At 61.5% G+C, this 26,998-nt stretch overlaps 7 protein-coding genes and 2 non-coding genes across 9 annotated transcripts; 3 read left to right on the forward strand and 6 right to left on the reverse strand.

Moving 5' to 3' along the window:
* Positions 1-113: 113 nt before the first annotated feature.
* PAN0_019c5750 (cytoplasm protein) lies at positions 114-2,693 on the forward strand (the record flags this gene model as incomplete). Its single annotated transcript, XM_014798684.1, has 1 exon — positions 114-2,693. The coding sequence occupies one exon, from the start codon at positions 114-116 to the stop codon at positions 2,691-2,693; it is 2,580 nt and encodes an 859-aa protein (XP_014654170.1).
* Positions 2,694-2,781: 88 nt separating this feature from the next.
* PAN0_019d5751 (peptidyl-prolyl cis-trans isomerase) lies at positions 2,782-3,993 on the reverse strand (the record flags this gene model as incomplete). Its single annotated transcript, XM_014798685.1, has 1 exon — positions 2,782-3,993. The coding sequence occupies one exon, from the start codon at positions 3,991-3,993 to the stop codon at positions 2,782-2,784; it is 1,212 nt and encodes a 403-aa protein (XP_014654171.1).
* A 399-nt stretch (positions 3,994-4,392) lies between these two features.
* Positions 4,393-8,822, reverse strand: PAN0_019d5752 (rdRP-domain-containing protein; the record flags this gene model as incomplete). Its single annotated transcript, XM_014798686.1, has 2 exons — positions 4,393-7,857; positions 7,908-8,822. 2 exons carry the CDS (start codon positions 8,820-8,822, stop codon positions 4,393-4,395), a joined length of 4,380 nt encoding a protein of 1,459 aa, XP_014654172.1.
* Positions 8,823-9,839: 1,017 nt separating this feature from the next.
* On the reverse strand, positions 9,840-12,788 carry PAN0_019d5753 (DUF544-domain-containing protein; the record flags this gene model as incomplete). Its single annotated transcript, XM_014798687.1, has 1 exon — positions 9,840-12,788. The coding sequence occupies one exon, from the start codon at positions 12,786-12,788 to the stop codon at positions 9,840-9,842; it is 2,949 nt and encodes a 982-aa protein (XP_014654173.1).
* A 483-nt stretch (positions 12,789-13,271) lies between these two features.
* PAN0_019d5754 (uncharacterized protein) lies at positions 13,272-16,229 on the reverse strand (the record flags this gene model as incomplete). Its single annotated transcript, XM_014798688.1, has 1 exon — positions 13,272-16,229. The coding sequence occupies one exon, from the start codon at positions 16,227-16,229 to the stop codon at positions 13,272-13,274; it is 2,958 nt and encodes a 985-aa protein (XP_014654174.1).
* Positions 16,230-16,819: 590 nt separating this feature from the next.
* On the forward strand, positions 16,820-16,937 carry PAN0_t019c0002. The gene is made up of 2 exons: positions 16,820-16,857; positions 16,902-16,937. It is a non-coding gene; the product is annotated as a tRNA-Phe (tRNA).
* Positions 16,938-17,874: 937 nt separating this feature from the next.
* Positions 17,875-22,095, forward strand: PAN0_019c5755 (uncharacterized protein; the record flags this gene model as incomplete). Its single annotated transcript, XM_014798689.1, has 1 exon — positions 17,875-22,095. One exon carries the CDS (start codon positions 17,875-17,877, stop codon positions 22,093-22,095), a length of 4,221 nt encoding a protein of 1,406 aa, XP_014654175.1.
* Positions 22,096-22,490: 395 nt separating this feature from the next.
* Positions 22,491-24,533, reverse strand: PAN0_019d5756 (uncharacterized protein; the record flags this gene model as incomplete). Its single annotated transcript, XM_014798690.1, has 1 exon — positions 22,491-24,533. One exon carries the CDS (start codon positions 24,531-24,533, stop codon positions 22,491-22,493), a length of 2,043 nt encoding a protein of 680 aa, XP_014654176.1.
* Positions 24,534-25,662: 1,129 nt separating this feature from the next.
* PAN0_t019d0003 lies at positions 25,663-25,746 on the reverse strand. Its single transcript is given in 2 exon segments — positions 25,663-25,698; positions 25,710-25,746. It is a non-coding gene; the product is annotated as a tRNA-Ala (tRNA).
* Between the last annotated feature and the right edge of the window lie 1,252 nt (positions 25,747-26,998).

The raw sequence follows: 26,998 nt of genomic DNA on the forward strand, positions 1-26,998 counted from the left end.
ATCGGGAGTCGGGCCAAACCTGTCTGGAAGCTCAGTCGGCCCTCCACCTCCCTCCTCTCCTCTCTCTGTCGACCCACCCGCTACCCACACTGCAAGTGCATCGATCCCACGTCATGAGCGGCAAAAGGCTCAACAAGCGTCAGCTGCGCGAGCAGCAAGAGCTCGACGAGCTCGCAGACGTGCCTCTCCCCAAGGCAGCCGCCGCCTCAACCAAGTCGCCCTTCCAGCAGCTCAACGAGCCTTCCAATGACGAGGTCAGCGAGGAAGACGAAGAGGAGGTCGAGACCGCCCCTGCACCCCGGACCGCTTCCAAAAGCAAGCCCACCACAACTTCGCTCTTTGCTGCGCTTGGAGATACTGGTGACGACGCTGAACAGGACGACGAGGACGATGCCTCGGATGCAGATAACGACATTTCGACACAGCAAACAGCCGCGAAAAGCAGCAAGAAGAAGAACAAGAAGAAAAGGAAGAAGGCCGCCGCTGCAGCAGCAGCAGTGGCAGACCAAGGCGATGCTGGAGAGGATGTCACCGCCCCAACGCAGGATGGCGAAACAAAGGCGGCTCCCGCCAAGTCGAGCGCCAAGAAAGCTTCGACCAAAAAGTCGTCGGTCCAGCAATCAGGCACACCCACAGGCAAGGCAGCAGCCAAGTCCAAAGACGTCGCCGACATGTCGATCGACGAATTCGATGCGCTGCTCGCCTCGCAAGCCAGTCTGAACAGCGCCGAGGCTGCACGCAATCCATCGTCCTCAACCGCGGCTGCGGGTGCAACAGCAGGCCGTGTGTCGGCGTTCCGTACTCACCTCAGCCTGGACCCACGCCATCTCGATCCCGCAATCGAGCTTCGTCGTCAGTTTGGCTCGGCCGCCATCAAGGCGTACCAGAACGAGGCCGGGGGCGCCGCAGGCGGTGGTCGGGCGTCGAGTGGAGCGCGGGCGCGCGCGCAGGCCAACAATCCGAACCTCAAGGTGCGCAGCCTGCTGTGCACGCCTAAGGACTACTGGCCGCCCATCAGCCGCAGCTTCACGGGCATGAGCATGGACGTTGTCGACTCGGCCGCGCACGGCCGCGTGTGCGTGTGGAAGCACTCGCGCGCGTACCGCCAGGTGCAGATGCAGTTCCTCCAGGCGGTGCGCTCGTACGATCCCAACGCGCTCATGGCGCTGCTGCGCGTGTATCCGTACCACATCGACACGCTGCTCCAGCTCTCCGAGTACTCGCGCCACCAGGGCGACCTGGGCCAGGCGGCCGACTTTAACGACCGCGCGCTTTTTGCGCTCGAGCGCTGCGCCAGCCCGTACTTCACCTCGTGCCTCTCGAGCACCTCGTCCGGCCCGCCCGTGGTGAGCTTCAACAAGATCGAGAACCGCGCGTTCTACCTGGCGCTCCACCGGAATATTGGATTTCTCGGGAGGAGGGGCACGTGGCGCACCGCGCTCGAGTGGGCCAAGCTGCTGCTGGGGCTGGGGCAGGATGGAGAGGACCACCATGCTGCGCTGCTGTGGATCGACTTTCTCGCCATCAAGTCGCGCCAGCACCGGTGGCTGCTCGAGCTCGTGCAGACGCTCGACGAGCAGCGTGCGCGGCGCGGCACCACGAGCGTCGCGCATGTCGACGAGCTGTCGGTGCCCGCACGCACGGTCATCGATGATACGGACAAGCAGCTCGCGGGCGAAGGCGATGGCTATGCGGGTACGCTCGACTGGTGTGTGGGCCTTGCATATGCACGTGCACTCGCCTACCGCGCGCTCGAGAAGGAAGAGTCGGATAAAGCGGCTGCGGCCGCGCGCTCGCGTGCAGCTCTGCGTCTTGCGATTGCACGCTTCCCCGGCGCAGTGCCGCTGCTGTGCAACAAGGTGGGCGTGGATCTGCCGGACAAGATCGCCACGCATCCGCTGTTCCAGCTTGCGCCGCGGTACAGCGCGGACGACACGCTCGGCTCGCTGCTCATCCACATCTACGTGCTGCGCTCCGAGAGTCTCTGGAAGGAACCTGGGTATGGCGAGTGGCTGCGCAGCACCGCCATGGAGCTCACCGAGACGCTCGTGGCCGACTACGAGGGCAGGCGAAAGGCGCAGCCGGCCGTGGCGAGCCACAATACGCGCCAGGGGATCTACAGGCACGTGCTCGTGTCGGATCTTCCGGACGCGGTGCGTCAGCAACTCGTCGCGTATCTCCCGCCGAGTATCACGGGGAGTTCGGAGCAGATGGATGCGTTCGATCCCGTGCCTCCGCGCGCGGGCGTGTCGGATACGGATGCGGATGGACTGGAGGTAACGCGGTACGACGACGAGTACTTTGCGCCCGTCCTGGCCGATACTCCGGCATCGCGAGGGCCAGCGCAGGCAGGCGGGGAACAGGGTGCGGGTATTATGCAGGCGTTCAGGAGGGCACTGCAGGGCATGGCGGGCGTGCAGGGGTGGGACGCAGCCATGGAGAACATGGACGACGAGACGCGCGAGGACGTCATGGCCCAGATCATGCACATGGCCGAAGCGGCCCAGGGCGACAACATGCCCGGCGCCTTTCGAGACGATGTCGATGGCGAGGCTGTAGCGGCGGAGGGCGAGCAGCAGCCACGTGCGCGGCCGTTTGCAGCGCTGCGTGCCGCCCTGGACGCCGTGTGGGGCGGCAACCCTCCGGCGCCCGCCGACGACCATGTCCAAGACGACGACCACGCTCAGCACTGAACCCGCACCACGCAGCGTTCTCACATCCGCAATGCAGTGTCAACTTTGTGTGTATTTCTGTGGCGCTGATGAGGTGGGGGCGTGGGGACTAGGCGAACATCTTGCTGTAAGCCGCACGCTGGGCCTTGACCTTTGCTTCGCGGCGCTTAGCCAGGGCAGACTGTTCCTTCTTGATCCCCGGGTCGGTGGGGGCGAGGTCTGCCGCTCGCTTGAGATCGGCATCGGCACGGTCGTCGTCCTTGCTAACGCCGTACGCGAGGGCTCTCCTATAAAACGCCTTTGCAAGGTCGGCTTTTCGCTTGGCGTCGGCTTCGGGCGTAGCGTCCCACGACGTAGCCTGAGCCGAGTCAAGGAATTGCACCACGGCTGTTGCCTGCGAGATAGCCACGCGCGGCTGCGGGGGTGTGCTCTTCAGTGCAGCCAGTGAGGCGTTGAGTTGGACCGAGGTCTTGAGAGTGTACCATGCAGTTCGGGTAGGCTCCGGAGTGTCATCGGGAAGAACGGGGTGCAGTTGGAGGTATCGCATTGCCTTGAGGTACTTTTCCAGTGCCACGCCATGGTCCCCCTTCGCAAAACGACCATTGGCGATCGTCTTGAGCTGCGTAGCAACCTCGAGCGTCTTCTCTACACTCGTTTCCAACTCTCCCCCCTCATCCTCGGGATACTCCTCAAAAGCATCCCCCGATTCATCTCGACCAATACCATAACTTGCCTCCTTAACCTCGCTCGACTCTGGGTCGAGCTCACCGCACTGCGCGATTTTCACCTCTTCCACGGGGCGATCGTTCTGCGTGGGGGTGTTTTCGATCCTCCTTACTACCGACTTACCCTTCAGCACCCGGCCGAACACTACATGTTTGCCATCCAAATGCGGCGTAGGTACGGTGGTGATGAAAAACTGGCTGCCGTTGGTGTTGGGTCCTGCATTGGCCATGCTGAGTAGGAACGGTGCATCGTGTTTTCCCGTCAGATCTTCGTCCTCAAACTTTTCGCCGTAGATCGACTCGCCGCCCGTACCGTCCCCGCGCGTGAAATCGCCGCCTTGGATCATGAACTTCGGAATCACACGGTGGAACGTCGAGCCCGCAAATTTCAGCTCGACCCCAGAGGAGGATTTGCCCGCAGCGCCGGTGCATAGCTGCTGAAAGTTCGCCGCGGTCTTGGGGACTAGATGCTTGTACAGCTCGAGTACGATTCGGTTCGCGCCCGCGCGGGAGGGGGCCGGCTGGTCACCGAAGCTGATGTCGAGGTAGACGATCGGGTTGCCCGCCGTGGGCGTAGACGTCGATCCTGAAGCCATGTTGGGGGTAGTTTCGCCGTTTGTAGTACGTCGATGATGGGGGTGATGAGGAGCGGTGGGGACCGAGGAGCGCTTAATTTGAACGTGCGCAGGCGAAGGTGTTCTTCTCGGCTGAGAGCGGCTGGGACGCGTTTCTCAGCCGTTCTGTCACTTTCCATCCAACGCCGCTCCTCAGCGCGAAGCTTTCTTCCAACTGACGCCCGCCCGCCCGCACAGACCTCACTTGCCTCCACCTCTTTGTCATTTTCGCCCCCAGAAACCGTGTTCAACGTAATCGTTCTGACATCCTCTGAATTTTTCGCTTTGCCTGCTCCCCATCCATCCCAATCAACGCTCTCAAACAGCTTCACACGAGCCATCTCGCTGTTCAAGACAATGACAATGCATTCATCTGCGAGTCTAGAAGACACGCCCGTTCATCTGATGCTCCTCGAGCCGCTCGAGCAGACACGAGAGCGCAATCACCGCAAACGTGTTGCCGCCATAGTGGCGTGCCGACTGCTCGGTCGCGCCCAGGTAGCACGCCGCATACAGATGCTGCAGCTCCTTGCGTCGATGGCGCCGCGCTCGGTCGTCGCCCTTCAGTGCGGCGATGGGAATGCCGTCGATCTCGTCGTCCCAAATCTCGTCCGACTCTTCCTCGTCCGTGTTGTAGAACCGGTTGTACAGCTCCGGCTCGGTGGTGGCCAGCGCGCGGTTCTTGTTCTTGTGCCGCGTGTTGCCGTTTCGACCGCCAGTGTGGTTGCCGTTGGAATTGCCTTTTGCTTTGCCCTTGCCCTTCCCGTTGATCCGGCCATTGGCACCGCCATTGCCGCTGCTACTACCCGGGGTGACCCCGGTCAGCCGATTGGACGAGGCGCCGTTTTTGGCCGCACGAATCGCGCCGGCCTTGCGAGGATTGCTGACCTTCATGTCGACCATGCGTTGATTGAGCTCGTAGTCCTCCTCGCCGTCCGACCACGGTGAAGATTCGTTTCGCCTGTCTGCTCTTTCGTGCACTACCACGCGCTCGCCATCCACCACCACAGTCCTTGTCCTTATTGGCGCCTTGCGAAGCTCGACATGGCCGGAGAAGTGCGGCACGCCGTCGCCTGCAGCTCCTCCTTTACCTTTTCCCTTTGCGCCCGCTCGCGTCGCGTCGAGCGAGTCGTCACCGGCAGGTCGGATCGTGGACGTCGCCACATTGTCATCGTCTGCGATCAGCTGCAGCTGCGAGCGCAGGATGGGGAACAACTCGGCGGTCGACGCCGTCAGCCGCTCCTGTCGGCGCTTGAGCTGCTTGGCCTTGGTCGCCATCACCTGTGTACCGATCAGGATCTCTTCCTCGCTCAGCCACTCGGCCTCGATGCGGCTCTCGGGGATCCACGCCGCCAGCCGGCTCAGGTGGTAGACAAACGACTCCAGCAGCGGTCGGAACTGCACCTGCATCTGCACCAGCCTCAGCCCCTTCGGCTTGATCTGCGGGAACTTTTCCGCCAGCGTCGTCAGGATCAACACAATATCGTCCGACTTGCCCGGCTGCTTGAGGATGCGCGACAACGCGCTCTGGCTCGTCTCGCCTCGACTCCATGCCGGCTGGTTGCCATACGGCGTGTCTGTGCTCTGCTCGGGAATCGCACGGAACAGCTTGCCCAGTGCTCGAGTGCTCGAGTAGATCCCTGGACCCGCCGGTCGCTGGGCGAGAAAATCGGGCCGCGGCGAGTTGAATGGCGGCATGGGCACGTCCCTCCGATGCACCGCCTGGCCGGTCTTGCGGTAGTCGACCGCCTTGGCGTGCAGCTGCGCGAGCTTGATGCAGTCCGGATCGAGCGAGTGCAGCGGACTTGTATCCGCAATGTGCAGATGCAACGTCGAGACCAGTCCGACCTGGTCGTTGATCACATAGTCGACGAAAAAGTCGGCAAGATCTTCGAATGTGCATGGTCGTGCCAACGAGCGCGGCGGAACGGCCTTGTACTGTCCTGGCGACTCGGTGCGTGTGGGAAAGAGATCCTTGTCCTCGTAGATCGTGTAGATGTCACCATCCAGATCGCCGCCGCTCAGGATCGACTGTAGCGGCAGACCGAATGGCGACTTGCTGAACACGATCACATTGCGAAGCTGGAGGAGCGGATGCCCGGGTGGCGGTTTGACCGCATTTACCACGCGCACATCGCCCGGATGGATGGTTGGGCTGCGTCCGACCATGACCTTGCCCTCGACGATGCGAAACTCGTCTTGGTCGCGGTCGTTGACCTGCGCAAAGATCTGACCCCTGTCCAAAAAGTTGAACTCGTCAACTACGCCGATGAGTGTGCAGCCCTGGACGGGAATCCTCGCCTTGCGCTTGAGATCGCCCAAGGCAGCCGCAATCACGATGGTGCACAGACGGTGCAGGATGCTGTCCGGGTCGAGCTCGTCGGGTCGCATGCCGATCACGCTGTCGAGACGCCGGAAGAGCTTGTGCATCTCGGCAGCATCGCTCATTGCAAACGAGCCCATGAGCTGCGATGCGCGCTTGAACGACTTGCGCGCCTCCTGCGCACTCTCTACTGCACTCGCCTGTAAGTTCAGGAAGACGTCGTCCTTGACGCCCAGATCCTCGAGCGCATTGATGAGCGGTCGGTTGAGACGAGCCGGAAGCGGCGAGAACGAGTGAGCCGCCACCTCCAACTCGCGATGCTTGGGCGCCGAGAATTTGATCATGCTCTCGCGCATGATCATCTTCTTTCCTTTGAGAGTAGGATTGAGGCAGAGGACGCCCTTGGCACCGCCGCAGCGGAACTGGATGGCAGAAGGGATGCGTTTGGGGTCCTGCTGCGACAGTCGCCACTCGCGGCGCATCCCCCTCGTCTCGCAAAGCGCGTGCCAGATCTCGTCGAGCAGGCTTTTAGAGATCTGACCTACGCCATCGGTGAGCAGGTAGTACTTGCGATCGCGTTCTGGACCGTTGCTGGGCATCTGCGCGTTGCTGAGCTCGTCTGGAATGATCTCGACCCAGTCGTTTTCGATGGTAATGCTGGACGAGGTAGCGCTGAAGGCCTGCGAGAGTCGGGCGCCGAGACGAGCGGGGTAGCGGTCGATGCTGCGGAAGTTGCCGAGGGCCTGACGAATGCGCTCGGCGTCCCAGAGCTTGCCGACCTTGTCGGTGAAGGCGGTGACGAACCAGCAGTGGTGGCTACCGAGGCCCGAGCCTGACCAGGCGAGCGCTTCAAACTTGCGGCCGGCGATGGCAATGCCGTACTTGAGCGGATCGCCAATGCGTTCGCGCACAAACGACTCGCTATCGATGCCGTCAAGATCGTGTCGGGAGACAGGAAAGCGGTCGCCGTCCTCGTCGCAGAAGGCGACGCGTACAAAGTGGCTGCCAAAGTCTGGGAACATGCGCAGCACACGGTTGGAGGCGTCCATGAATGGGCCGTCGAGCAGCACGCGGGTGGGAGTGATCGTCACGTGGTAGACATGGGCGGTGGCAGCGGAGTTGGTCTGCTCTTCGAGCAGATCGGCTTGGGCCGCATCTTGGCGCTTGAGGCGTTTCTCTTCGGTCTCGATGCGCTCCTCGAGCTTGGTGGAGCCGAGGAGGCACTTTGTTTTGCGGTCGCGTACCTGCTCCTGGCGCGATGCCGCCGCCAGACTCTCGAAGACGCGAGCAGCAAAGTCGATGCCGTAGGACTTGATGAGCCGTTGTGTGCTCTGCTTGAGGATGTTGAGCACGGTGGGCGAGTAGAGGCCGTTGCGGATGAGCTTGTCGAGCTGGTAGGCGACCTTGAGGTCGGTGTTGGCGCAGAATTGGCCGGCTGCTTCGAAAAACTTTGGCTCGGTGAGATTTCTGCGCACGATTGCTCGGGGGTCTCTCGCGGGTTGCCGGCCCTCTTGAGGAAGGGCCTGGCCTCGATGCAGAACCAGTCGAGGTCGGAGTAAGATTCGAAGCAGACGCGAAAGTTGCATCCGATGAGGCGAATGCGGTAGCGAGTTCGGTCGCGGATGTGTTCCTCGCGGTCAATGTGGTTGATAAAGTCAAAGACACAGCTGTTTCTGCCCTGACGGATAAAGGTGGCGGGGTCTTCGAGCTCGAAGCAAAGCGCCTTGTGAGTATGGTCGATGGACCAGCTGACAATGTTGTTAAAGAGAATGCGGATGGAGTTGTCCTTGTCACCGAAGCATAGCGTCTGCGACTTGATGTCAAAGCCGGACGGGAGGGGCGAAGGGGGCGAGTCGAAATCCTCGATGGAGAAGGAGCCGTCTTCGCAGATGACGCCGAACTGGACGACGGACCAAGCGCCTTGGATCTTGACGGGCTCGATGCGCTTGCGTGGCTGCTGCGGGCGGAGGGTCTGCGTGCGGACGTAGGTGGTTCGGGATGCGATCTGTGGAGGCGTGGGAGCTTGACGGGCGGTGAGGGCGAAGGCATGCGCATCTTCGTCGCTCTGACTGTCGGACGGTTCAACGTTGCGGCGTCTTTGTGCGCCTCCATGAAGCCTAGTTCGTCGGGCATCCCAATCCTCGAAGGGGAAGGATAGAAGCTCGCGAATGATGTTTTCCTTGCCGAAGCCGTTGGGGATGAGCTTGAGTGCATTTGCCTTGCCATCGCGGACAATCAGCAGGGGACGGCGCTTGCGTTCGGTGGAGCAATACTCCATCAAAGCGGAGGCGGTGGAGACCTCTGCTATGGTGAGAAAGGCATAGCCCCTGTGTCGACCTTGCTTTTGGGTCTTTGGGAGGAGCAAGTGAAAGTTGGTGAGGCCCTGGCCGGGGATGCGTACGGGTGGGTTGTGGAGGGCGGCGGCGACCTCCCTGTAGAGGTCCTCCTCGGTGACCCATGGATCTATGCGCTGGATCTGGATCTCCATCTTGACTGCACGAGCATGCCATCCGAGGGGCGCAGATGTTCCCAGAGATCCTTGTGGGTGTGCTGAGGGCTAGAAGTATGACAAATAGACGGCCGGAAGAGGGGCGTGATCGAGACGATTGGATCGGGGTCTCCAGAATGAAGGATCTGCGGAAGGTGGGTGCAAGTGGATCGCTTTAATGAGACAGGCTGCGAGAAGACGGCGCAGAAGATGAAGCCGGGGGCGGTGGGTCGGCGAAGCGCAAAGGTGCCGATGTGAAAGCACAAAGTCGGCGTGGGTCAACGAGATTGAAGGGGTTGGAGATGGACAAGGGCGGGTCGAAGCGACGGTGCGCATGGGCTTGAAGGCATTCTCAGCGTGCTCGGCGATGGCTGTGCGAGCTGCGCAGAATGGTGGATGAAAGCGTGCGCAACTTCCAGAGGTGCGGACCAAGTGACAAAGAGCCGCACCAGCCAAGCTGGCGCTGTCGAGGAGTGGACAAAGACTTGGACGATGTTGGACTTGCGCCTTGGGTGACGACCGTGCGCCCGAGCTTTCAAGACTGCGAAAAGGTGCCGAGAGTGGGCCGTTAGGCGTGGCTCTTTGTCGTTGATAGACAGCAAGATACCGGCAAGCTTTCGGCCCCTCAGCTCCCCAACCGAGCGGAGCAGCTTCGGTTGGCCTGTCTGGCTATATGCGCTCGCTCACCTTCTGCGCAGAGCCGATGCGGTTTCATGCACGGCCATCACTTTGAAAATTAACCTCAACCGTTGGCAGCAGCCTGTCAAAAAAAAGCAAAACTTGCTTCTTCGCGGACCCTCTTTTGTCTCTTCTCTCTCTCTTTCCCCGCCCACGCCGACATCCGAGAAAGTGCAGGTCAAGGTTGGCTGCGCACGGGCTTTCCTTCTGCAGTTGGGTTTGGGTTTCGGCTTGCCACCGCTTGTCACTCGGGGATGCCGATGCCAGTTTCTCTATTGGATCGATGTGATGGTAGCGAGGAGGAGCAAGTCGGAGTGGATGTGACATTCGCAAAAGACATCACATGACGGTGCAGTTCTTATCATCTTTGGACTTGTTGCCCTTGCGGCCCTGGAGCTTGCTCTGGTTGGCGCCGCCCTGCCTGTGCCCGTAGAGGTCGTCAATCACCTGGTCGTGCACGGCGTCGCTCTGTCGCGCCTCAAAGCCGGAGGAAGTGCCAGTCTGAGTGCGAGCTGAGGCGTTGGTGGGGCGCGACGAGCCCTTGATGAGCTTAGAGAAGCGATTCTTCTTGCCCTCGTTCGCGGCTGCGCCTGCGCCCATGGCTGTGCCGGCTGCACCTGCTGAGCCAACTGCGCCGGCTGGAACGGCGGAGAGCGGTCCCTCGACCAGCTCAACCTTCCAGAGACCACGCAGCGAGTTGCATAGCCAGAGTTGGGCCGTGCCCTGGCGCACCCAGCTGATCAGCTCGTCCACCTCGATGTCTTGCTCGTCCACCACGCCCTTGTCGACCAACCACCTGCGCAGCAAGCCGTCCAGCATGCCTGCCGACGTGCGCGGCGTGATGAAGCGCGAACCGCCGGCACCACCTCCGGTCAGCTCCACCACGACATTGGCCAGACTCGACTCGGTCACCAGTCGCTTGGGTGCAGATGGGATTGCGGCATCGGCCTGGTCGAGCGTGTCCATCTGCTCGTCGTTCCACAGGATCACGTCGAAACACCTCTGGTCGCCCTCTCGAATGCCGCTGAGCACGCTCGGATCCGCTCCCACCCTCTGCTTGGCCGCCTCGTAGAAGCCACGCGCGTCCGTCTTGTTGAACACGAGCGGCTCCAGATCCATCGTTCGAACCCTCGTCGGCGCCGCATCCAAGCGCACGCTCGGCGGTCGTGCTGCGTTCGAACCGCTGTCGAGCATGCTGGGAAACGCGCTGATGGTGCGTTGCGTCACGCGGATCGAGCCGTCTCGCCCGATGGCCACGCGGATGCCCTTGACCGCACCCTCGCCATCCTGAGCTGCTGAGCTCGCCAGGCTCGATTCAATGGCTTGCAAAATGCGCTCGGGCTGCAGCGAGCCCTGCTGCTCCAGCACAGCCATCGACCACACTGCAGAATACACGCGGCACATCGCACCCGCCGACGACACCAATCGCTCCAGATGCTGCGACAGAAGAGGAATGTGTCGGAACAGCCGATGCCTGGGTGCGAGAGTCGGAGTAGCCGCCTCGGTCGCTGCGCCTCGAAGGAAGGGATTCGTCGTGGTCGAAATCGCGTTGGTTTGGCTTTCGCTCGCATTCAGGAAAGGATTGGTCGACTGAGCCGGAGCAACAGCCGAATCCACTCTCTGGCCTCCTGCGCCTCCTCCAACAGACAAACTCTGCATGGCATCCAGCAACGACTGGTGCTCGGCCCGCAATCCAGCAGAAATTAGGCTCGCCGCCACCAGCGCATCCGCCGCTTCGCCTTGTTGCGGCTCCTGTTCGTAGCGCATCGTCGTAAACACCTCGCGCGGCGTCTCGAATGCGGGTGCAGGCAGGGCGGCCATGCCCATGCCCACACCACCAGCTGGCTGCTGCTGCGATGGTCTTGACCTGGACGAGTATCCGCCCTGTGACTGGCGGCCCCTGCGACGCTGCTGCTGTCGCGCGATCCGGTCCTGATCGTTCTGATAGATCTGCATCGCAAGCGCATAGTCGGCATCCTCGTTCGCGTGCAGGCCTTCCCCACCCAAGCCGCCCGCACCTCCGAGGACGTCGGCGTCGCGACCGACATAGTCGCCCTGGCGCAGGGTCGACTTGCGGAACTTGCCGTCGTAGAACTCGCTGCTTGCTCCGTCCACGTCCACAAGGCTCTCCCAGACGATCTCGTCCTCTAGCAAGAAACTCGAGTCGGTCGCCAGCGTGAACAGCGTCGGCGGTGCAGGCGTCGCGGCACCGCTGCCATCGGCTGCATCCAGACCTTCGTTCGGCAGCCGCTTGTACAGCACCGAGAGGTGCGAGTTGCGGAACAGCGCCACAGGCTCGCCAGCAGCCACCTCCTGTGCCAGCACAAACAGACCGTTGTAGGTCAGCTGCGTCGACGTATTGTCCAGGAACGTCTGCAGCGCCAATGCCTGCCGCACAATGGCGTAATGCTCTTCCGTCCAGCCACGGCGCTCGGGTCGTTTGCCGTTGGCGACCGAAGTCTCGCTAGCAAGGCTAGCTGCCAAAGTTCCCACGCCGCGGTCGCGCACCACTGCTCCCTCGGCCACCTCGTTGCCGCGCACAACAATGTCCGTGGCGCGGTTGTAGCTGCCGGCCTTCTTGACCGCCTCATACGTCGTGCTGTCCGCCGGGTCCGGAAGCCATCCATGCACGAGAGGCACGCTACACAGCCGAAAGAGCGCCAGCTCGCCCGCTCCGCCCTGCCGACCGTCTCCAGCGGCGGCGGCGAACTCGCTGATCGAGTCGAAGCCGACGTCGACATCTAGTCCGTACTGCGTGCGCGGTAGCGTCGAGAGCGCCGATTCGAGCTCGCCCTGAGCAGCGCCTTCCAACGGCTTGCTAAGCAGGTGCTCGGCGATCAGCTGCGAGAGGTACGAATAGCTTACCACAGGTCGGTCCGGAGGCGTGATGGTGAGCTCGCCGCGCAGCAGCAGGATGTTGCACAGCGCGATCAACGAGCACGGCCCGTTCTGGTTCTGCGTGATGATCTTGCACTCGCGTCCGCGCCAGTAGATGTCCTTGAGCGACCACTGCGCCTCTTCACCTCCCTGCGTGGGAGCTGCGCGAGATCCTGCAGCGGATCCGGTAGCTGCCATTCTGACTCCGGTTGGAGGGGCTTGGTGTGGCGGAGGGAAGTGCGGTGTTGGGTCGACAGGAGCTTGTACTGGTGCTGGTGCTGGATGGCTATGCTGATGCGAGTGGTGGTGAGATTGGTCGTTGTTGTGATGGCCGTGATGGCCGTGATGGCCGTGATCATGCGAGCCACCGAAGAATCCTCCTCCGGCAGCAGAAGCGCCTCCGCCGTCCATGTTTGGTGATGCCTTGCTTTTGGGCAGCACTCGATTGCTTTGCGTGGGTTTCCCGAGTTGAATTGCGCTGCGTGGGTGCGATCGAGCTGTAGCGTGGATGGTATCGTCAATGTGCTAGTGGCGGATGGTGGGTGCAACGATGGATGAAAGCGAGGCTCGAGTAGGAGATGAGATGAGGTGGGCGAGAAGGACGGCAGTCGCCCTGGATGGGTGCCGAGTGGAGGCGTGAAGGTCCATGCGCCCATGCGCCCTTCGGCTTGCACAGCCGCGACTGCGGGCCGGGTGCACGCGTAATGCAGCGCAGCACAAGAGGCTTGGCATTTCGCCCTGCGCTCACTTCCGCCACGCGGCTCAGTCTTCGCAACACAGCCCCACCGGCTCGGCCCTCACATGTCCTCAGCTTGCAATCCACGCGGTCACACCTCAGGCAGACCTGAGCTTAGCTATCGCTGGGCAGACGGATGATATTCTTGGTGCCGCCTTCTATGCATCGAAAGAATCAGCGGCTGCCGTGGTTGCGACGCTTTCGGGAGCCAATGGAGGATTGGCGCCAGGGATCGACTCCATCACGCTCACGCCGCCCATGAGCAGTCCTATGTCGAGCTCGCTCAGCGATGCCGGCCCGGACGCGCTTCCCGGCGAGCTCATCGCCGGTGACCCAGCCGTACCCATCCTCCCCATCGACATGCCCGCATATTCCTTGCCGTATCCACTGCCTGCGCCTGCTGCGAACGACCCCGGCACATGAGATGGTGGCGACATCCCCATCGCGCCAGCATCGCCATTGGCAGCCACACCCGCCTGCGCGGGACCGGCCGACGCATTGAGCGGCTCGAGCCAGTCGAAGTTCGACATGAAGTACGACATCCACTCGTCGCGCTCGTGTGCAAAGTTCTTGCCTGCGTCGGGGGTGGGTGTAGCTTCCGGTGCCGGTGTGATGCCAGTTGATGTTGCATGCGTGCGGTATGCGCTAGATGAGGAGGTACCGCCGAGCAGATCGGTCGAGCTGTTTTCTCCTGCCATACTGCTGCCTGGGGCGCGCGGTGTCGCTGCTTGCGCACGATCGTACTCGTCCTGTCCGCCATCCTGATCCGAGGCGGTACCACGCTCCGAACTCGTAGAAAACGTGGACGCAAGCCGGCCATTGCCTACCTGGGATACGCGACCTGCCAGATCTCCAGACGCGCCGTTTGTCGCCGCACCACCGCTGGTTGAAGCTGTACCTGCTGCGTGACCATTGGCAGCACCCGCGTGTGCAGCCGATCGATTCCGCGCGGCGCTGTGATCACTAACGCGCGACGAGGCGGTCTGTCCCGCTGCGGCACGCACGACCTGACGCGCAAGCACGACCAAGTCCCTCGCCTTGTGCAGCGACGCCGTGGTGCCATGATCCGCATAAATCCGCTCCTTCTTTTCGAGATACTTGATGGCCCTATCAATCGCAGCCAAATAACCAAACGCCACCTCCTGGTTGCTCGGATCGCACAAGATCGCCGCAAGAACGATGGTGCATGCCGAGTCGAGGTAGAAGCTTCCGAAGCGCATATTATCCAGGCCGGGGCGGGGGACATCGGATCGTGCGTTGGAGATGGCGTCGATGATCTGCTGGCCTGCACGCGCGGCGTTGTGCGTCTTATCGAGCACGCTGCGCGGAATGTCGGTACCTATGGATCGACAGTAGAGCGCAAAGATCACCAGCGGGCTGTGGATGAGCAGACGCAGATACCACCACAGCGTCGTGACCGAGTAGCGACGTACTACGAGGTCGGACGAGTCCGAGTCGTCGTCGGCGTCGCGCGCAAAGCCGTCGCGCAATCCCACGCCGAGTTCGGCAGGTGCATCGCGCCGGATGCGCAGCAGCTCAGCCTCCATCCGTTCCGATGCGAGCAGCACATCGTGCGCGTTCGCCGGTGGATTCGCCGACAATTTGGACATGTCTGCACATACCCGTGCAATCTGCGCATACACTAGAAGATAGGCGTCGTACGAGTTGTCCGGTTGGGGAAGACGTGCCGAGACGTCGTCATCGCGGATGGCAGATGCCTGACCGAACCACGTGGAAATCATGCGTTCGATGCCGTAGCACGTCCACCACAGCTGGCGGTGTTCGGCACTGCGCGGATTGCTGGGCGAGTAGAACGTCTCGCGATGCAGGCCGATCGAGATGCACATTCGTGCAGCATATCCGATGTATAAGTAGGCCACGTTGGGACTCGACCACTGGAGCGAGAAGAAGCTCATGAGCAGCAGGCATCGTGCGCTCTGAATGCTCGAATTCTCCACAATCTCCTCGAGGCGCTTCTTTGCGAGCAGGAAGAGCGTAGTGGCGCACGCGATGGCGCCCTCGCGCGTCATCGGCACGGGCGCATGCACATCCACCCAATCCCCCTCATCCATCATCGCCCCCAGCGCCAGCACGACATACAGCGCCGCCAGCTCGTTCGTTCGCATGGGCGGCGACTGTCCCGGCGTGGTTTGCGGCAGATGTAGCCGCGATCCTGGTCCTGAAGCTGCCATGGAGGGCACGCCGAGGAAGCCGCGCGAGAGGTAGCCCTGCGCCTTTGCGTCCTTGACCCACTTGAGGATCTGGCGCTTGGGCACCGCGCCCAGCTGCGGCTGGATGAGCGTCATGTAGTTTTCGATGAAGCGATCCACGATCGAGGGCGGCAGGAACGTCGAGTCGCCCACGGCGTCTTTCGATCCATCCAGCGTGGGGAAGCTCTTCTCCGACAGGCTCTGTCGGAAGATGAGGTCCTGGTGGCCCCAGATCTTCATGCTCTCTGGTAGCTGCGACGACCTCCTCGCCTTATCCGCCGCTGGGTCGGCAGTTGCACTCGATGCCGATCGCGAGTGGACGCCGTGTTGGTGCTGTTCGCGCAGACGCAGCGCCTCGATGGTCTGAGCAAGTCGGTGCTGAAAGTTGAAGTTTGAGGTGAAGCCGTAGAACTGCATATTGCCCGTATTCTGATCGTGGGCACGAATGCCGTCTTCAGTATGAAGCTCCATGTCCGGTTCTGTGGGTTCGTCCTGGTCGATGGAGGCGTACAGTTCGAGGTGGTGTAAAACGTATCCTGATTTGCGCAGTGCCGAGTTGGACCGCGACGGTTGGCGGTCTCCCCAACGCCTGTCTGCGATCTGATCGATCATGGCTCGCTTTTGTCGCTTTGCAGCACGTGCTTCTGCAGCGGCGTCTGCGGGCGAGCCATCATCGCTTGGAGGCTCGTGGGCGGTGGTTGGGATGGAGGATGTGGAGCCGGTGCGGCTGATGCGTTTGGGCACGGGCGTCTCGATCATGTCGTACTTGCATTCGGCCGAGTGCGCCTTGCATCGATCGCACGGTTGTTCGCCGTTGCACTTGGTCTTGCGCAGGCGGCACACGACGCATGCGCGCGCGACGCGGAAGCGCTTGAAGCCATAGTCGGCTGCGTCGGCCGACGACATGCCGGCGAGCGCGAGATGCTACGGATGGTGGCGGAAGCGGAAAGGACACGTGGTTCAAGGCTATAAAGAGTGCCGCGTGAAACGCATTGGAGGAGGCTCGGACCGAGAGCGGCAACTCGAGCTCGATGCTGTTCCGTCTGACGGTGACGATGATGAAGGAGGTGAGAGTGTGAAGCTGAGTCGTGCGAGCTTCGGGGGTCCTTGCAGGCGTTCGGATCTCGGTGCGGGCCAGGAGAATCAAGCTTCCGAGTCAAAAAGCTTGGATTTTTGGGCTCGGCTGCTTTGCCGTGCCGCTGTACGCTTATCCGCCCACGTCGAGAGGTTCCTGAGCGGTCGGTGCCCCGCGCTCCGCCCCTGCCTCGACATATCTCGGACTTGCCCGGAGGGTGGCCGCACCGTCGCCGAACAGCAGTGCAGGTGTGCCCCGACACCATCCCATCAGACTCGATCATCCGACATACAGCAGCACCTGTGCGATCTCGTTCTTGCCAATAGCTTCCAAATTGCTCTGCCCCATGTATCCATAAGAAGAATTCTGAAAGCATGTGACAAATAATATGTGTGCAAATCTCGGTCTGAGCCAATGTACTGCTGCTTTAGCTCAGTTGGTACGAGCGTCCGACTGAAGAAATCAGTTTCACCAGTCGCCACTGCCTACAGTGGATATACGGTATCGGGAGGTCACCTGTTCGACCCAGGTAAGCAGCACTTCTCTTTTTTTTGCATTCTTTTTACCCCGCATCAATCTTTCAGGGATCTGCTGTAATGAAGTTGGCCTTTCGGTCGACATCAATCGATATTCTTGTTGGCTCGCCTGACTTGCTGATGTGAGCTTGCAGTAAGTTCATCTGAGCGCCGTGCCGGTCGGACGGGGCATTGTTGCCGAGATGAAGGCGCGGATGCGCAGCGGCCCGTTCACAAAAAGAAGTGTGACGTGATGGTACCGCTGGACGGCCCCATTGTGAGCGGCATGATCCATGGCATGGTCACCATCGATAACGCTGTAGCAACGTTGCTGCCACTCCCAATCTTTCGAGCTCCAACGTGCGCAAGACTCAAGCATTTGGAGTCGAGGATGTGATATTGCGGGGAAGGGCTGCCGACGTGAGGGCGGCTGAGCCGATTCGAAACAAGGCGTTTTTGGCCGCGCTGACGAATTCTAGCCGGATCTCACCCGGCTGTGCGTCAAATCGAGTGCCGGCTGCTGCGGATGCGGATGCGCTGCGCATCTGATGCAAGTCAGGGCGGCAGGCGTGCATTTGTCAAGACCGAAAAGCCCCCGCGTTCCTCCACACCTCGTGCTTGGCTTCCTCAAGCTTTCGAGCCACGCCGCCGACTCAACTTTGAGCTTCACGACCCCACCACCTCTGCCCTATTCACCGAGCATCACCCGACCAGCTCAGTCCAACATCGGCTCATCCGCACAACATAGAGCGCAGCGCTGCAGATCCGTCGCCTTGGCCGTTGGTAACGTGACCTCGCCGCACGACATCGTCGGTTCTTCCGCACCGACACCTGCAGCCTTCCCACGCTGGCTGACGCTTAGCATCCCGGATCTCGCCGTCGCAGCATCTGCAATCATTATGGCCTTGTGAGCAACCATCGGCAGCGCCGTTCATCACCACGCTCTTTCTTCGCCGCCAAGATGACGAAAGCGTCGGCGCCGCCACCAGCGTCCTCGTCATCCGCCACCGCGTCCACGCCCCCGCCGACCAACACCACCACCGCGGGAGAATCCGGACGCATCCGATCCAGCAGGGCGTGCCTTCACTGCTCGCGCCGCAAGGTCAAGTGCGACGGCCTCCAACCATGCAACAACTGCTCCAAGGACAATACCCTCTGCGAATACGGCGCTCAGAAGAAGCGCGGCCCTCCCAAAGGCTGCGAACCCAAGGGCGGTCGCAAGAAGAAGCTATCCGACGCTCCTTCGGATGCCAAGCCAGCCACCTCGTCCACTCCTTCGGTCGGCCCCTCAGCCAAGCGCAAGGCGCAACCATCCACACACACCGAGGCTCCAGCACCACCACTGCCACCTTCAAAGCTCGCTCGCGCATCGCCAATACACGCTCGATCTCCTCTCAGCAGATCGCCAAGTAGACTGCCCAGCTTCAACAGCTCACTTCCGCCTCCCAACTCCCACGTTTACTTCAACGGCTCGACAGAAGCAGCCGCGACTTCGTCTTCTCTCTCATCTTCTTCAAAGTGGGACCCGCTTTCGCAGCCCAGATCGATGGCCGAGCCAACAGCGTCACGGTCCCAATCTTACGTCCGCTCTCCGCTACCCGCACATGAGCGCTCTGCCACGCACTCGCAGCCGCCACCGTCGTCATCCTACAACCCCTCTTCCTCCACCGCCGACCATCTGCCGTGGCCAAGAAGTGCTCACTCTCATCCGAGCACCACTCCCAGCCCGTCCCTCTCGAGGCGCAATACCTATTTGAACGGCGATCCTACAAATGATGCTGCCTACCCCGCCTCCTCCTATCCGTCGACCACGCATGCATCCCGCTCCACTGCCTCCAATCCAACCACCCAGCATTACTCCCAGTCGTATTCAAGCCAGCATGCGCATTCGCATCACCAGGCAGACTACCATCACCCGGACGCTTGGCCCGTCTCCTCCTCTTCGCCTGCGGACGCACGCTTCTCCCACGACCAGCCCGCCACCTCGACGTATCAGTACGACTCGTATCCCCTCCAAGCTCCGCTTCGCGACTACCACCGGCCATCGCCTGTCGGCTCGCATCGCTCCATGCCGCCGCCGCCACCCCATACGATGACCTCGCAGCCTCACTCATCCTACGACACCGCATCCCACCAAGACCGGTCGACCAACTCTCCCTTCTCGGCTCGAGCCAACCCCGCACCCTCCACATCCACCTTTGCTTCGCCGCGTGCACAGACAACACGCACCCTGTACGAAAGCCCAAACACTCACTACACCTCCTCGGGCCCATCACCGCTCGAACGCATCTCCGCCATGCCACCATCCACGACCACCCTCGCCAGTCGCCATCCTGTTTCCGCCAGCAGATCCACCGAGCCAGCCAGCAGCAGTGTCTCGCAGCCCCTCCCCTCCGCCGCCTCGACCTCGTCGCACGTCAGCATCCCCACCACCTCGCCCGCCTTCACTGGCCCCTCGCACGGATACAGCCCCTCGTCCACCGCCATGCCCCATCGTCCTTGGTACAACGGATCCCAGCCCTCCTCTCCGCGAGGCGCAGCGTCCATCCCGCGCTCCCAGATTTCTTCGCCAGGCGCTCATTGGCTTGACTACCACATTCGCCCCGGTTCGGCTGCCGCAAATCATCCGCCGTCGACCTCACGCACGCATCTCGAGGATCGTCTGCCGCCTCATATCCTCCAGCGTCTCTTAGACATCTACCAGGTCTTTGTCCACCCGCACTGGCCGATCATCTATCTTCCTTCCTTCACCTCGCTCCACTCGCTCAAGCGCTCCCGGCCCATCGTCTTTGAAGCCATCCTTGCCGTCGCCTCCAACACCTTTGATCCCTTCCTCGACACCGCCGCCGGGGACGAGCAGCAGAGCGTCAATCCTCTCTTCGATGGCCTCTACGCCGAATCACCGCTTGGCCTCGACCTCGCGTGGAAGTCAAACGAGCTGCGCGACCACTTTGTCAATCGCGTCAAGGCGCGCATCTTTGAAGGCAAGTTCGTTCAGGATATCGGCACTATCCAGGCCGCCATCCTCATCAGCGTCATCGAGCTCGGCTGCGGCAACACCTCGAGCGCATTTCAGTTCGGCGGCATCGCTTGCCGCATGGCGCTCGACATGAACCTCCACCGCTGTTCATCTCAAGCCTCAGCCTCGGCTGCTTCGTCGATCCACGGCGATGGCGGCGCCACCGACAACGCAGATGGGGAGAGGAGCGAGGCGCGCAGGTCGGGCTCGCAGCTGCAAGAGCGTCTGCGTGTCTTTTGGGCGTGCTTCATCCTCGACAAGATCCTCTCCACCGCGCTCGACAAGCCCGCACAGCTGCGCACCGCCGAGATCGAGTGCGACTGGCCGTCGGTGCAAGAGGCGGACGAGTACGATCTCTGGATCAACGAGACCACGCGCAAGTTTGTCGACAAGGGTCAACTGACCAGGCTTGAAGGCGTCAAGGTCCACGCGCTCAGCAGCTTCAAAGCCTGGGCCGAGGTCATGGCCATCCTCGAGCGCATCCTCGAGGAGGTGTACAGCCCGCAAGCCAAGCGCGATCGTCGCCGCACCAAGGGTGCTTCGGACTACGAGGCGCTGCTGAGGCTCAACGACCGCCTTTCAAAGTGGCGTGCCGACCTGCCTTCTCACCTCAAGTGGTCCGGCACCTGGACTTCGCCCGACGTGCTCTTCTCGGCACAGTCGCAGTCCGCCTATGCCGATCGCAAGGAGTCGGATCCACACCGCGGGCTGCCGCCCCAGATCCTCACCATGCGCGCGTGGTACTGCACCTGCCTCATCCTGCTCCACCGACCGCGTGTGCCTAAACTGCTCGAGGGCCCCAAGGAGCATGCCACCGGCACATCGGAAGATGTCGACGCCGCAGCGCAATCCGATGCAAAGTCTCCTGCAGCCAAGAAGGGCAAGAAAGGCAGTCAAGCGTCTGCCAAAGACAAGCGAAGTCCCGCCGGCCTGGACATCTGCAATGCCGCAGCAAAGGAGGTGTGCGACATCCTGCATGTCTACGGCTCGTCCTTCCGCATCCGCAAGATCTCGAGCAGCTGGGTCTACCTCATCTTCCAGAGCGCCACCATCCACGCCGCGCTCGCTGCCAGCAAGAGCGTGGTCGCCTTCAAGGCACGCCAGTCGTCCATCTGGAGCCGGCGCGGCTCCAAGGTCGCATTCGGTGAGCTGGGTGCGCCTCTCGCGGAAGACCATCACGAGCTCAGTGCGAGCGCGGAAGATGCAGAGGCGCATGCCAACGGCGCAGAGGTCTTCTCGTCCGAGGCGCGCCACGTGCCCGAAGCCGAGCTTGAGGGCGCGTCTGAGCTGGTCAAGACCAGCGCACTGTACCTCGCCGAATGTGTGCGCTATCTCAAGAGGATCGGGCCGACGTGGCAGAGCGCGTCGAACCACGTGTCAGTTCTGCGCAATCTGTGTATTGCGAGCGCGCAGGCGAGACCGTTGAGTCCCACCCTGAAGCACGCACGCGGTGTGGCACAGCCTGACCCGCAGGCTTCTAACCAGCCGGTCGGCGCGGTGAAGCAGGAACCAGCTGCTTTTGACCCGGACCAACGAGGCGCCCCGGCCAACGACGTCGGTGCATCCATGCACGGACATGCGCATCAGATGGGCGGCCCGCCAGCGGGAGGCCACGGCGAGCATGCAGCGATCGCAGTTCACGAGTCTGGGCTCGACGCGCAAGCGTCATATGCAGCGCCGATTGCCCAGCACATGTACCACGAAGACCGCAAGGCCGAGACGATGCACATGCCCAGCGCCGCCACTGCGGCTGCCGGCACGACCGGCACGACCAGCGAGCTGGCCATGGCGAACACGGACGCAATGCAGCCGCACTTTCTTGCGTCGCAGGGATATGCCCCGCCCGCGCATCCGCCAGCGCAGTTGCTGCCGCCTGCTGGCGTCGGCGTGCACTCGCATCTGCCCCCGCCACACCACGCGCACCACGGGCATCACGGGCACCAGCAGGCCGGGTATCCGATCAACGCCAACGACGCCGCGTTCTGGGCGTCGATGCCCGTCGCGTCCGAGGGCTACAACGAGTGGGACGAGTTCTTCCGCGCGTTCAATCCGGGCGGCGCCGCAGCGGATGTGACGGCCAACCCGAACTACCATCCCACCGCCGCCGTCGATCTGATCACCGCGCTGCAGGATCCGAACCGCCTGCTCAACGGGCTGCAGTAGTCAAGATCAAATCTACATACGCCGCTCTCTTGAGCAGACCCTCGTCATCTTGATCAGGCCCACTTCTGCACCTGCACTGGGTAGCAGCGGTTAGTCTTCCTTCTGCGCTGCTACTCCGCAAGACTGTCGGGCTGTTGACAGCGGCGCTCTCACTGTAGCTGCGTACTGGCGCGCCGTTTTCTTCGCACGCAGCCGGACGTGGGGGGGCGACCTGCTCAATCACACACATGTTCACGCAGCTGAAAGGGGGGGTACTGGGTTCTTGTGCTTGCGTGTATTGATTGCTCTGCCGTGCGTTCTCCAGGAACCAGACACGTCTTTGTTACAATGGGGCCATTCCGAAGGGCGAATCTTCAGGGGCGGTAATGGACTCGTGCAGTTGGGGGGGTGAGGATTTACTCTTGGGCGTCGTAGTACTCTTCGAAGTCGACGTCTTCGTAGTCGTCTTCAAAGTCGCGTTCGTCGAGGGGTTTGCCGGACATCCAATCCCAGACCTTTGTGAGCAGCGATTTGGGTTGCGCCGTGTCGGTTTCGTCGACATCTTCGCAGTCTTCATCGTCCCCATCGGCGGTTGGGGTTGAGGTAGGGTTGGGTGCAGAGGTGGGTGTGGCTTGCATCGAGCTCTTGAGCAGCGGCGGAATATCATCAGGATGGATATAGCTTGGATCGACGGACGAAGTGGTTTTAACCGACTGTGGGGCGGAGGACGTCTTTGACGGCGCCGCTGTAATGCTAGGTTTGGCAGTGGCAGTTGCAGCCTTGTCCGACGCCGACGCCGTTGCCGTTGCAGGGATCTTGGCGGTCTCGGTAGCTACACCGGGGATGGTGAGTGTAAGCATGGTCGAATACGTCGTCCCATCAATGATCCCCGTCAACGGGATCGTCAGCACGCCCGTAGCTTGCGGCTTCAGCGCTGAGAACGACGACAGATTGATGGGGTCGGTAGGAACAGCTACAATCGCCGACGCGGTAGAAGTCACCTTTGCATCTTCCGTACTCGAAATCACCTTGCTCGAAGCCAGAGCTGATGAAGAGACGGCGGTTGAGGTTGCAGCAGATACTGAGGCTGCGCGACTGGGGGATCCACCAAATGCCTCGGCGGGAACGAGGATGGTCATGGTCTTCCACTCGTTGATCGCGTCCGCGTTTGCGTTGGCGTTGGCCTTGATATTCGCCAGATCTCCCAGCGATGTAGGCATGGCCGTGGACGGCAGTGTAACCGTCATGGTAAGGTCACCTGTTGGCGAGGCAGAGGGGCTTGATGGGTTGACAGTCGTAGCTCCGGCGTCGGAGTCCTTCAATCCGCCGCCGAGGCCGGGAAGGGCAGGGACAGACGCAGAGGGCACAGCTGGTGCACTGGGCACAGCTCCGGTGGGAAGTGCACTCGTGGGCAGGCCAGAAGTGGGCACACTGGGCACACCAGAGGTGGGGAGGCCCGATGTGGGAAGTCCTGAGGTCGGCACTGCAGGCGCAGAAGGCACGCTTGATGCTGACGGCAGACTGGGTACCGCAGGAGCAGGCACACCGGGCACAGCAGCGTTGCTCGAAGGGATGGGGGCGGGAGGCGAGGCGTAATCGCTCGGCACTGGTGCTGCCACCGGCACATCGCCCGCCGCATCAGTCACCGCCGTCGTGCTGGTGTCACCAGCCGCGGTGCTCGCCACACCAGCCGCGGTGTCGGTCACACCAGTGGCCGCATCGGTCGCAGCAGTCGTGCTGGTGGCACCAGTCGCGGTGTCAGTTACACCAGTGACGGCGTCGGGCGCATCTCCCACTGCATCCGTCACACTCGCTGTACTGGGTGCTGCTGTAGGTGCACCGGCCGAAGCCAGCGGGGGCGGGATCTGTCTTGCTTCCCAGACCGCGTCTTGCATGGCACGTCGCGCCTTCTGACCGAGCTGTGCCATCTGCTGTGCGATCACCTGCCTATACTCGTCGCCCTCGTCCGGGTTTCCCTTCAACCCCTTATCGCCCTCTGCCACCTGTGCCGCACCGGCCAAATTTCCAATCACCTGCTGAAACGCCTGTCCCTGATCCGGATTACCCGCCAGCACCGCATCCGCATTCGGTGCCGCAGCGACATTCGACTCGGGAGCCACCTGCGACTGCGTCTGGGCCGCACCAGCCGGTGCCGGAGTGGGGTCGTACGTGTTGACCGCGTTCATGGTCTGGTTCGACTTGGCCAGTGCAGCCTCCGCGGCCGCCTGGATCACCTGTGCGAACGTCGCACCCGCTGGCGTAGCAGCTGGAGCATCGGGGATTCCAACCGCATAGATGTCCTGTTCGGTCATCTGCGGCTGTGCCACACTGATGTACCCCGCCGGCGCAGCCGCATCGTCGCGCCTCACCAGCACCGGTGCGGCGTTCAACGAGCTAGCCACAACCAGCGCGAGCGTCACGCTACCGACGAGAGAAGTGAACTTGGTCGTAGCCACCATATTTCCTTGCTGTTTTTGTTGGAAGGCCGACTGTCAAAGTCGAAGAGTGTAGAGAGAGGCAGAAGAAGCAGCGATAAACCAGTATCGCCAACTCTTTGCAAAATCCGTGTTCGAGAAAGTCCGAAGAGAAGAAGAAAGGCTACCAGAGCCTTGTACGATGGAATGCAGAAAAGGACGTAGGAGAAGGAGCAGAAATCAATAGGGACGCAGAGAACAAGAACACCAAGAAAAAAGAGGGGGCCGCAACAAAGAGACATCGATAAAGTTCGTGCCTGGTCAAGGTCTTATATGTTTTGCGATTTGCTTACCCCCCAAGCGCACGATTGGAAGTTGGGTCCCTCCACCCCCAAGCTGTGCCTGAAACCGCACCGAACCAAGCAAGTCTTTGCTGAGAGGTTGAGTTGCTTTCTACCTCGCACGCTGTGGGTTGCATGGAGGGGGCTAGGCGGCGGAGCGCCGGCGTGGGCCGACACACGTGCAGTGCAGTTCGTTCGAAGGCGAAAGCATATTGCGCCCGGCACTGCACCTCCCCGCCGAGAGTATCTTCTACTCTCACTCCCTCCGTGATGCCAAGCAGTGGCTGCTTGCATCTGTCTCGCGCTGCGCCGTGCCGAGTCGCACGAGGTTGAGCGTGCACAGTGCCGAGAGTGGTGAGCAGCTCATGCAGGACGGCGCTTTTTGACGTGTCGCATCTGACGTGTCGGCCAAAATTTTCCGCCAGCCTTCCCGCAAATCCGGAGGGGGGCCTGCCGCCGATGCACACCGCAGTCTCGGCCCCCATCGGATCCTGCTTTGACCTGACCAAGCCACCGATCCGATGTCATAAGTATGTCCCCGAAGCACCGTCTGCTCGGTGCCAAGTTGCCGAGGTGAAAAAGGTTCAGCATGGTCAGGAAACGGGAAACTTGACTTGATCGCGACGCGGTACCTGCTTTTGCCAGCCGAGACGCCTGCCGCAGATGCTCGCTGTCGCCTCGTCGCCGGTTACGCGGACACACATTGGTCTGCCGCTTGCTTGTCGCAGCCGTTCGCTCTTCGGATCATGGTGTTGCGGGCGGCGAAAAAGAACCACAGTAAACACCGTTGGCCAACCAAAAAAAAAGCAAAAAATAAAAAATGAAAGGATTTCTGGAGACTGCATGAGTCGAACACGCGACCTTTCGCAATTTAGACAAGTGCTAAGCGAACGCTCTACCAACTGAGCTAAACCCCCGACGATGACGAAGTAGGCCTTGACTACGTACCTATTGAGATTTGCTTGACGAGCGTAGGTGAGTTTTGCATTTGACGCGAAGCGGACACGCGATGGCGTGCAATTTTAGCCCGCTCTCGAGCATGCTTCGGCAAAAACGTGGGCTTGCCATCGGCCGTGATGGTGGGGAACTTGCCGCTTTGAGCGGCTCTGAAAGGTGCACATGGTGGCACACTGGCATGACGTGCTGTTGGACCCCGCTCGCTATCTGTGATGCGATCTCCATCATCTCCCGCAACGTTGTTCCGAGCTAGCTGCCTAGCCGCCAAAGCGCGGTGTGGCGCGCAGAACGTGTTTCCCCGAGACTTGTCCGCCAGCTGATGTAGAATGCGCATTCTCGGGGCACAGTGTGGTTTCTAGTAGGCCAATAGTGAATGTGAGATGGTCAAGGCGGAGAGGTGCTGCGTTGTTGCGAGAACGGAAGCGGGCGGATGCTGGCGATGTGGGGCTTGACAGGGTGCGGTAGCGGAAATTTTCTACGGGGCGCGGAAGCCAGAAAAGTCGCCGCGCGGGGGCCGCAGGCAGGGCGCCGCCGCCAGCTGCCAAGTTGCGCCAACGCCAACGGGATTTCGCCATCCCTGTCGATCTCACGTCAAACCTGTCCGTGCTCATTCCCGCATGTGTCCCCGCTCCGTTGGCACTTCGTAGCCTTCCTGTACCCCCAATCCTCCCCTTTCCGCTGTAGTGCGGTGATGGAAGCGGCAGCTTTGAGACTCGGCTACCGCCGTTGCCACGGCTTTCATGTGCTTCTGTCCCACGTTGGCCTGCCCTCACTGCGCGCAAGAGGATCTTGTCGCAATCAAAGCCCATCCGGAGACCTGTCCGTCCTCGCTCAGCTACGGCAGCGACGGAAGAAAGTGAGTCAAAGTGTGTCCAGTGGTCGGTACGCGCTCCATGCCGTCCGCGCAAGTGCGGCTCAGCGGAAGAAGACGAGCTCTGGTCGGGTCTGCTCGGACGCCGGTGCACGCCATGCACTCGGCGGTGTTCGCAAGCCATAGCGCACTAGATCGGACTCGTTCTGCTCTGGTACAAGGGCAAAGATGCGGCTAGATTGGCAAGCGAGATGCTCGGTGTTTGCAAGTTGCGTTGGTACAGTGTAGATGGTGCCTGAATCCCCTCCCGGTCTCCCGCCGCAATGGCACGGCGAGGAAGGAATGAAGATGAGATTACACAGCGGACGTGCATGAGAGTACGTGTATGGATCGCGGCTAGA

The sequence above is a fragment of the Moesziomyces antarcticus genome, assembly GCF_000747765.1.
Source record: "Moesziomyces antarcticus DNA, scaffold: scaffold_v10019, strain JCM 10317, whole genome shotgun sequence".
In the NCBI taxonomy this organism is placed as follows: domain Eukaryota; kingdom Fungi; phylum Basidiomycota; class Ustilaginomycetes; order Ustilaginales; family Ustilaginaceae; genus Moesziomyces; species Moesziomyces antarcticus.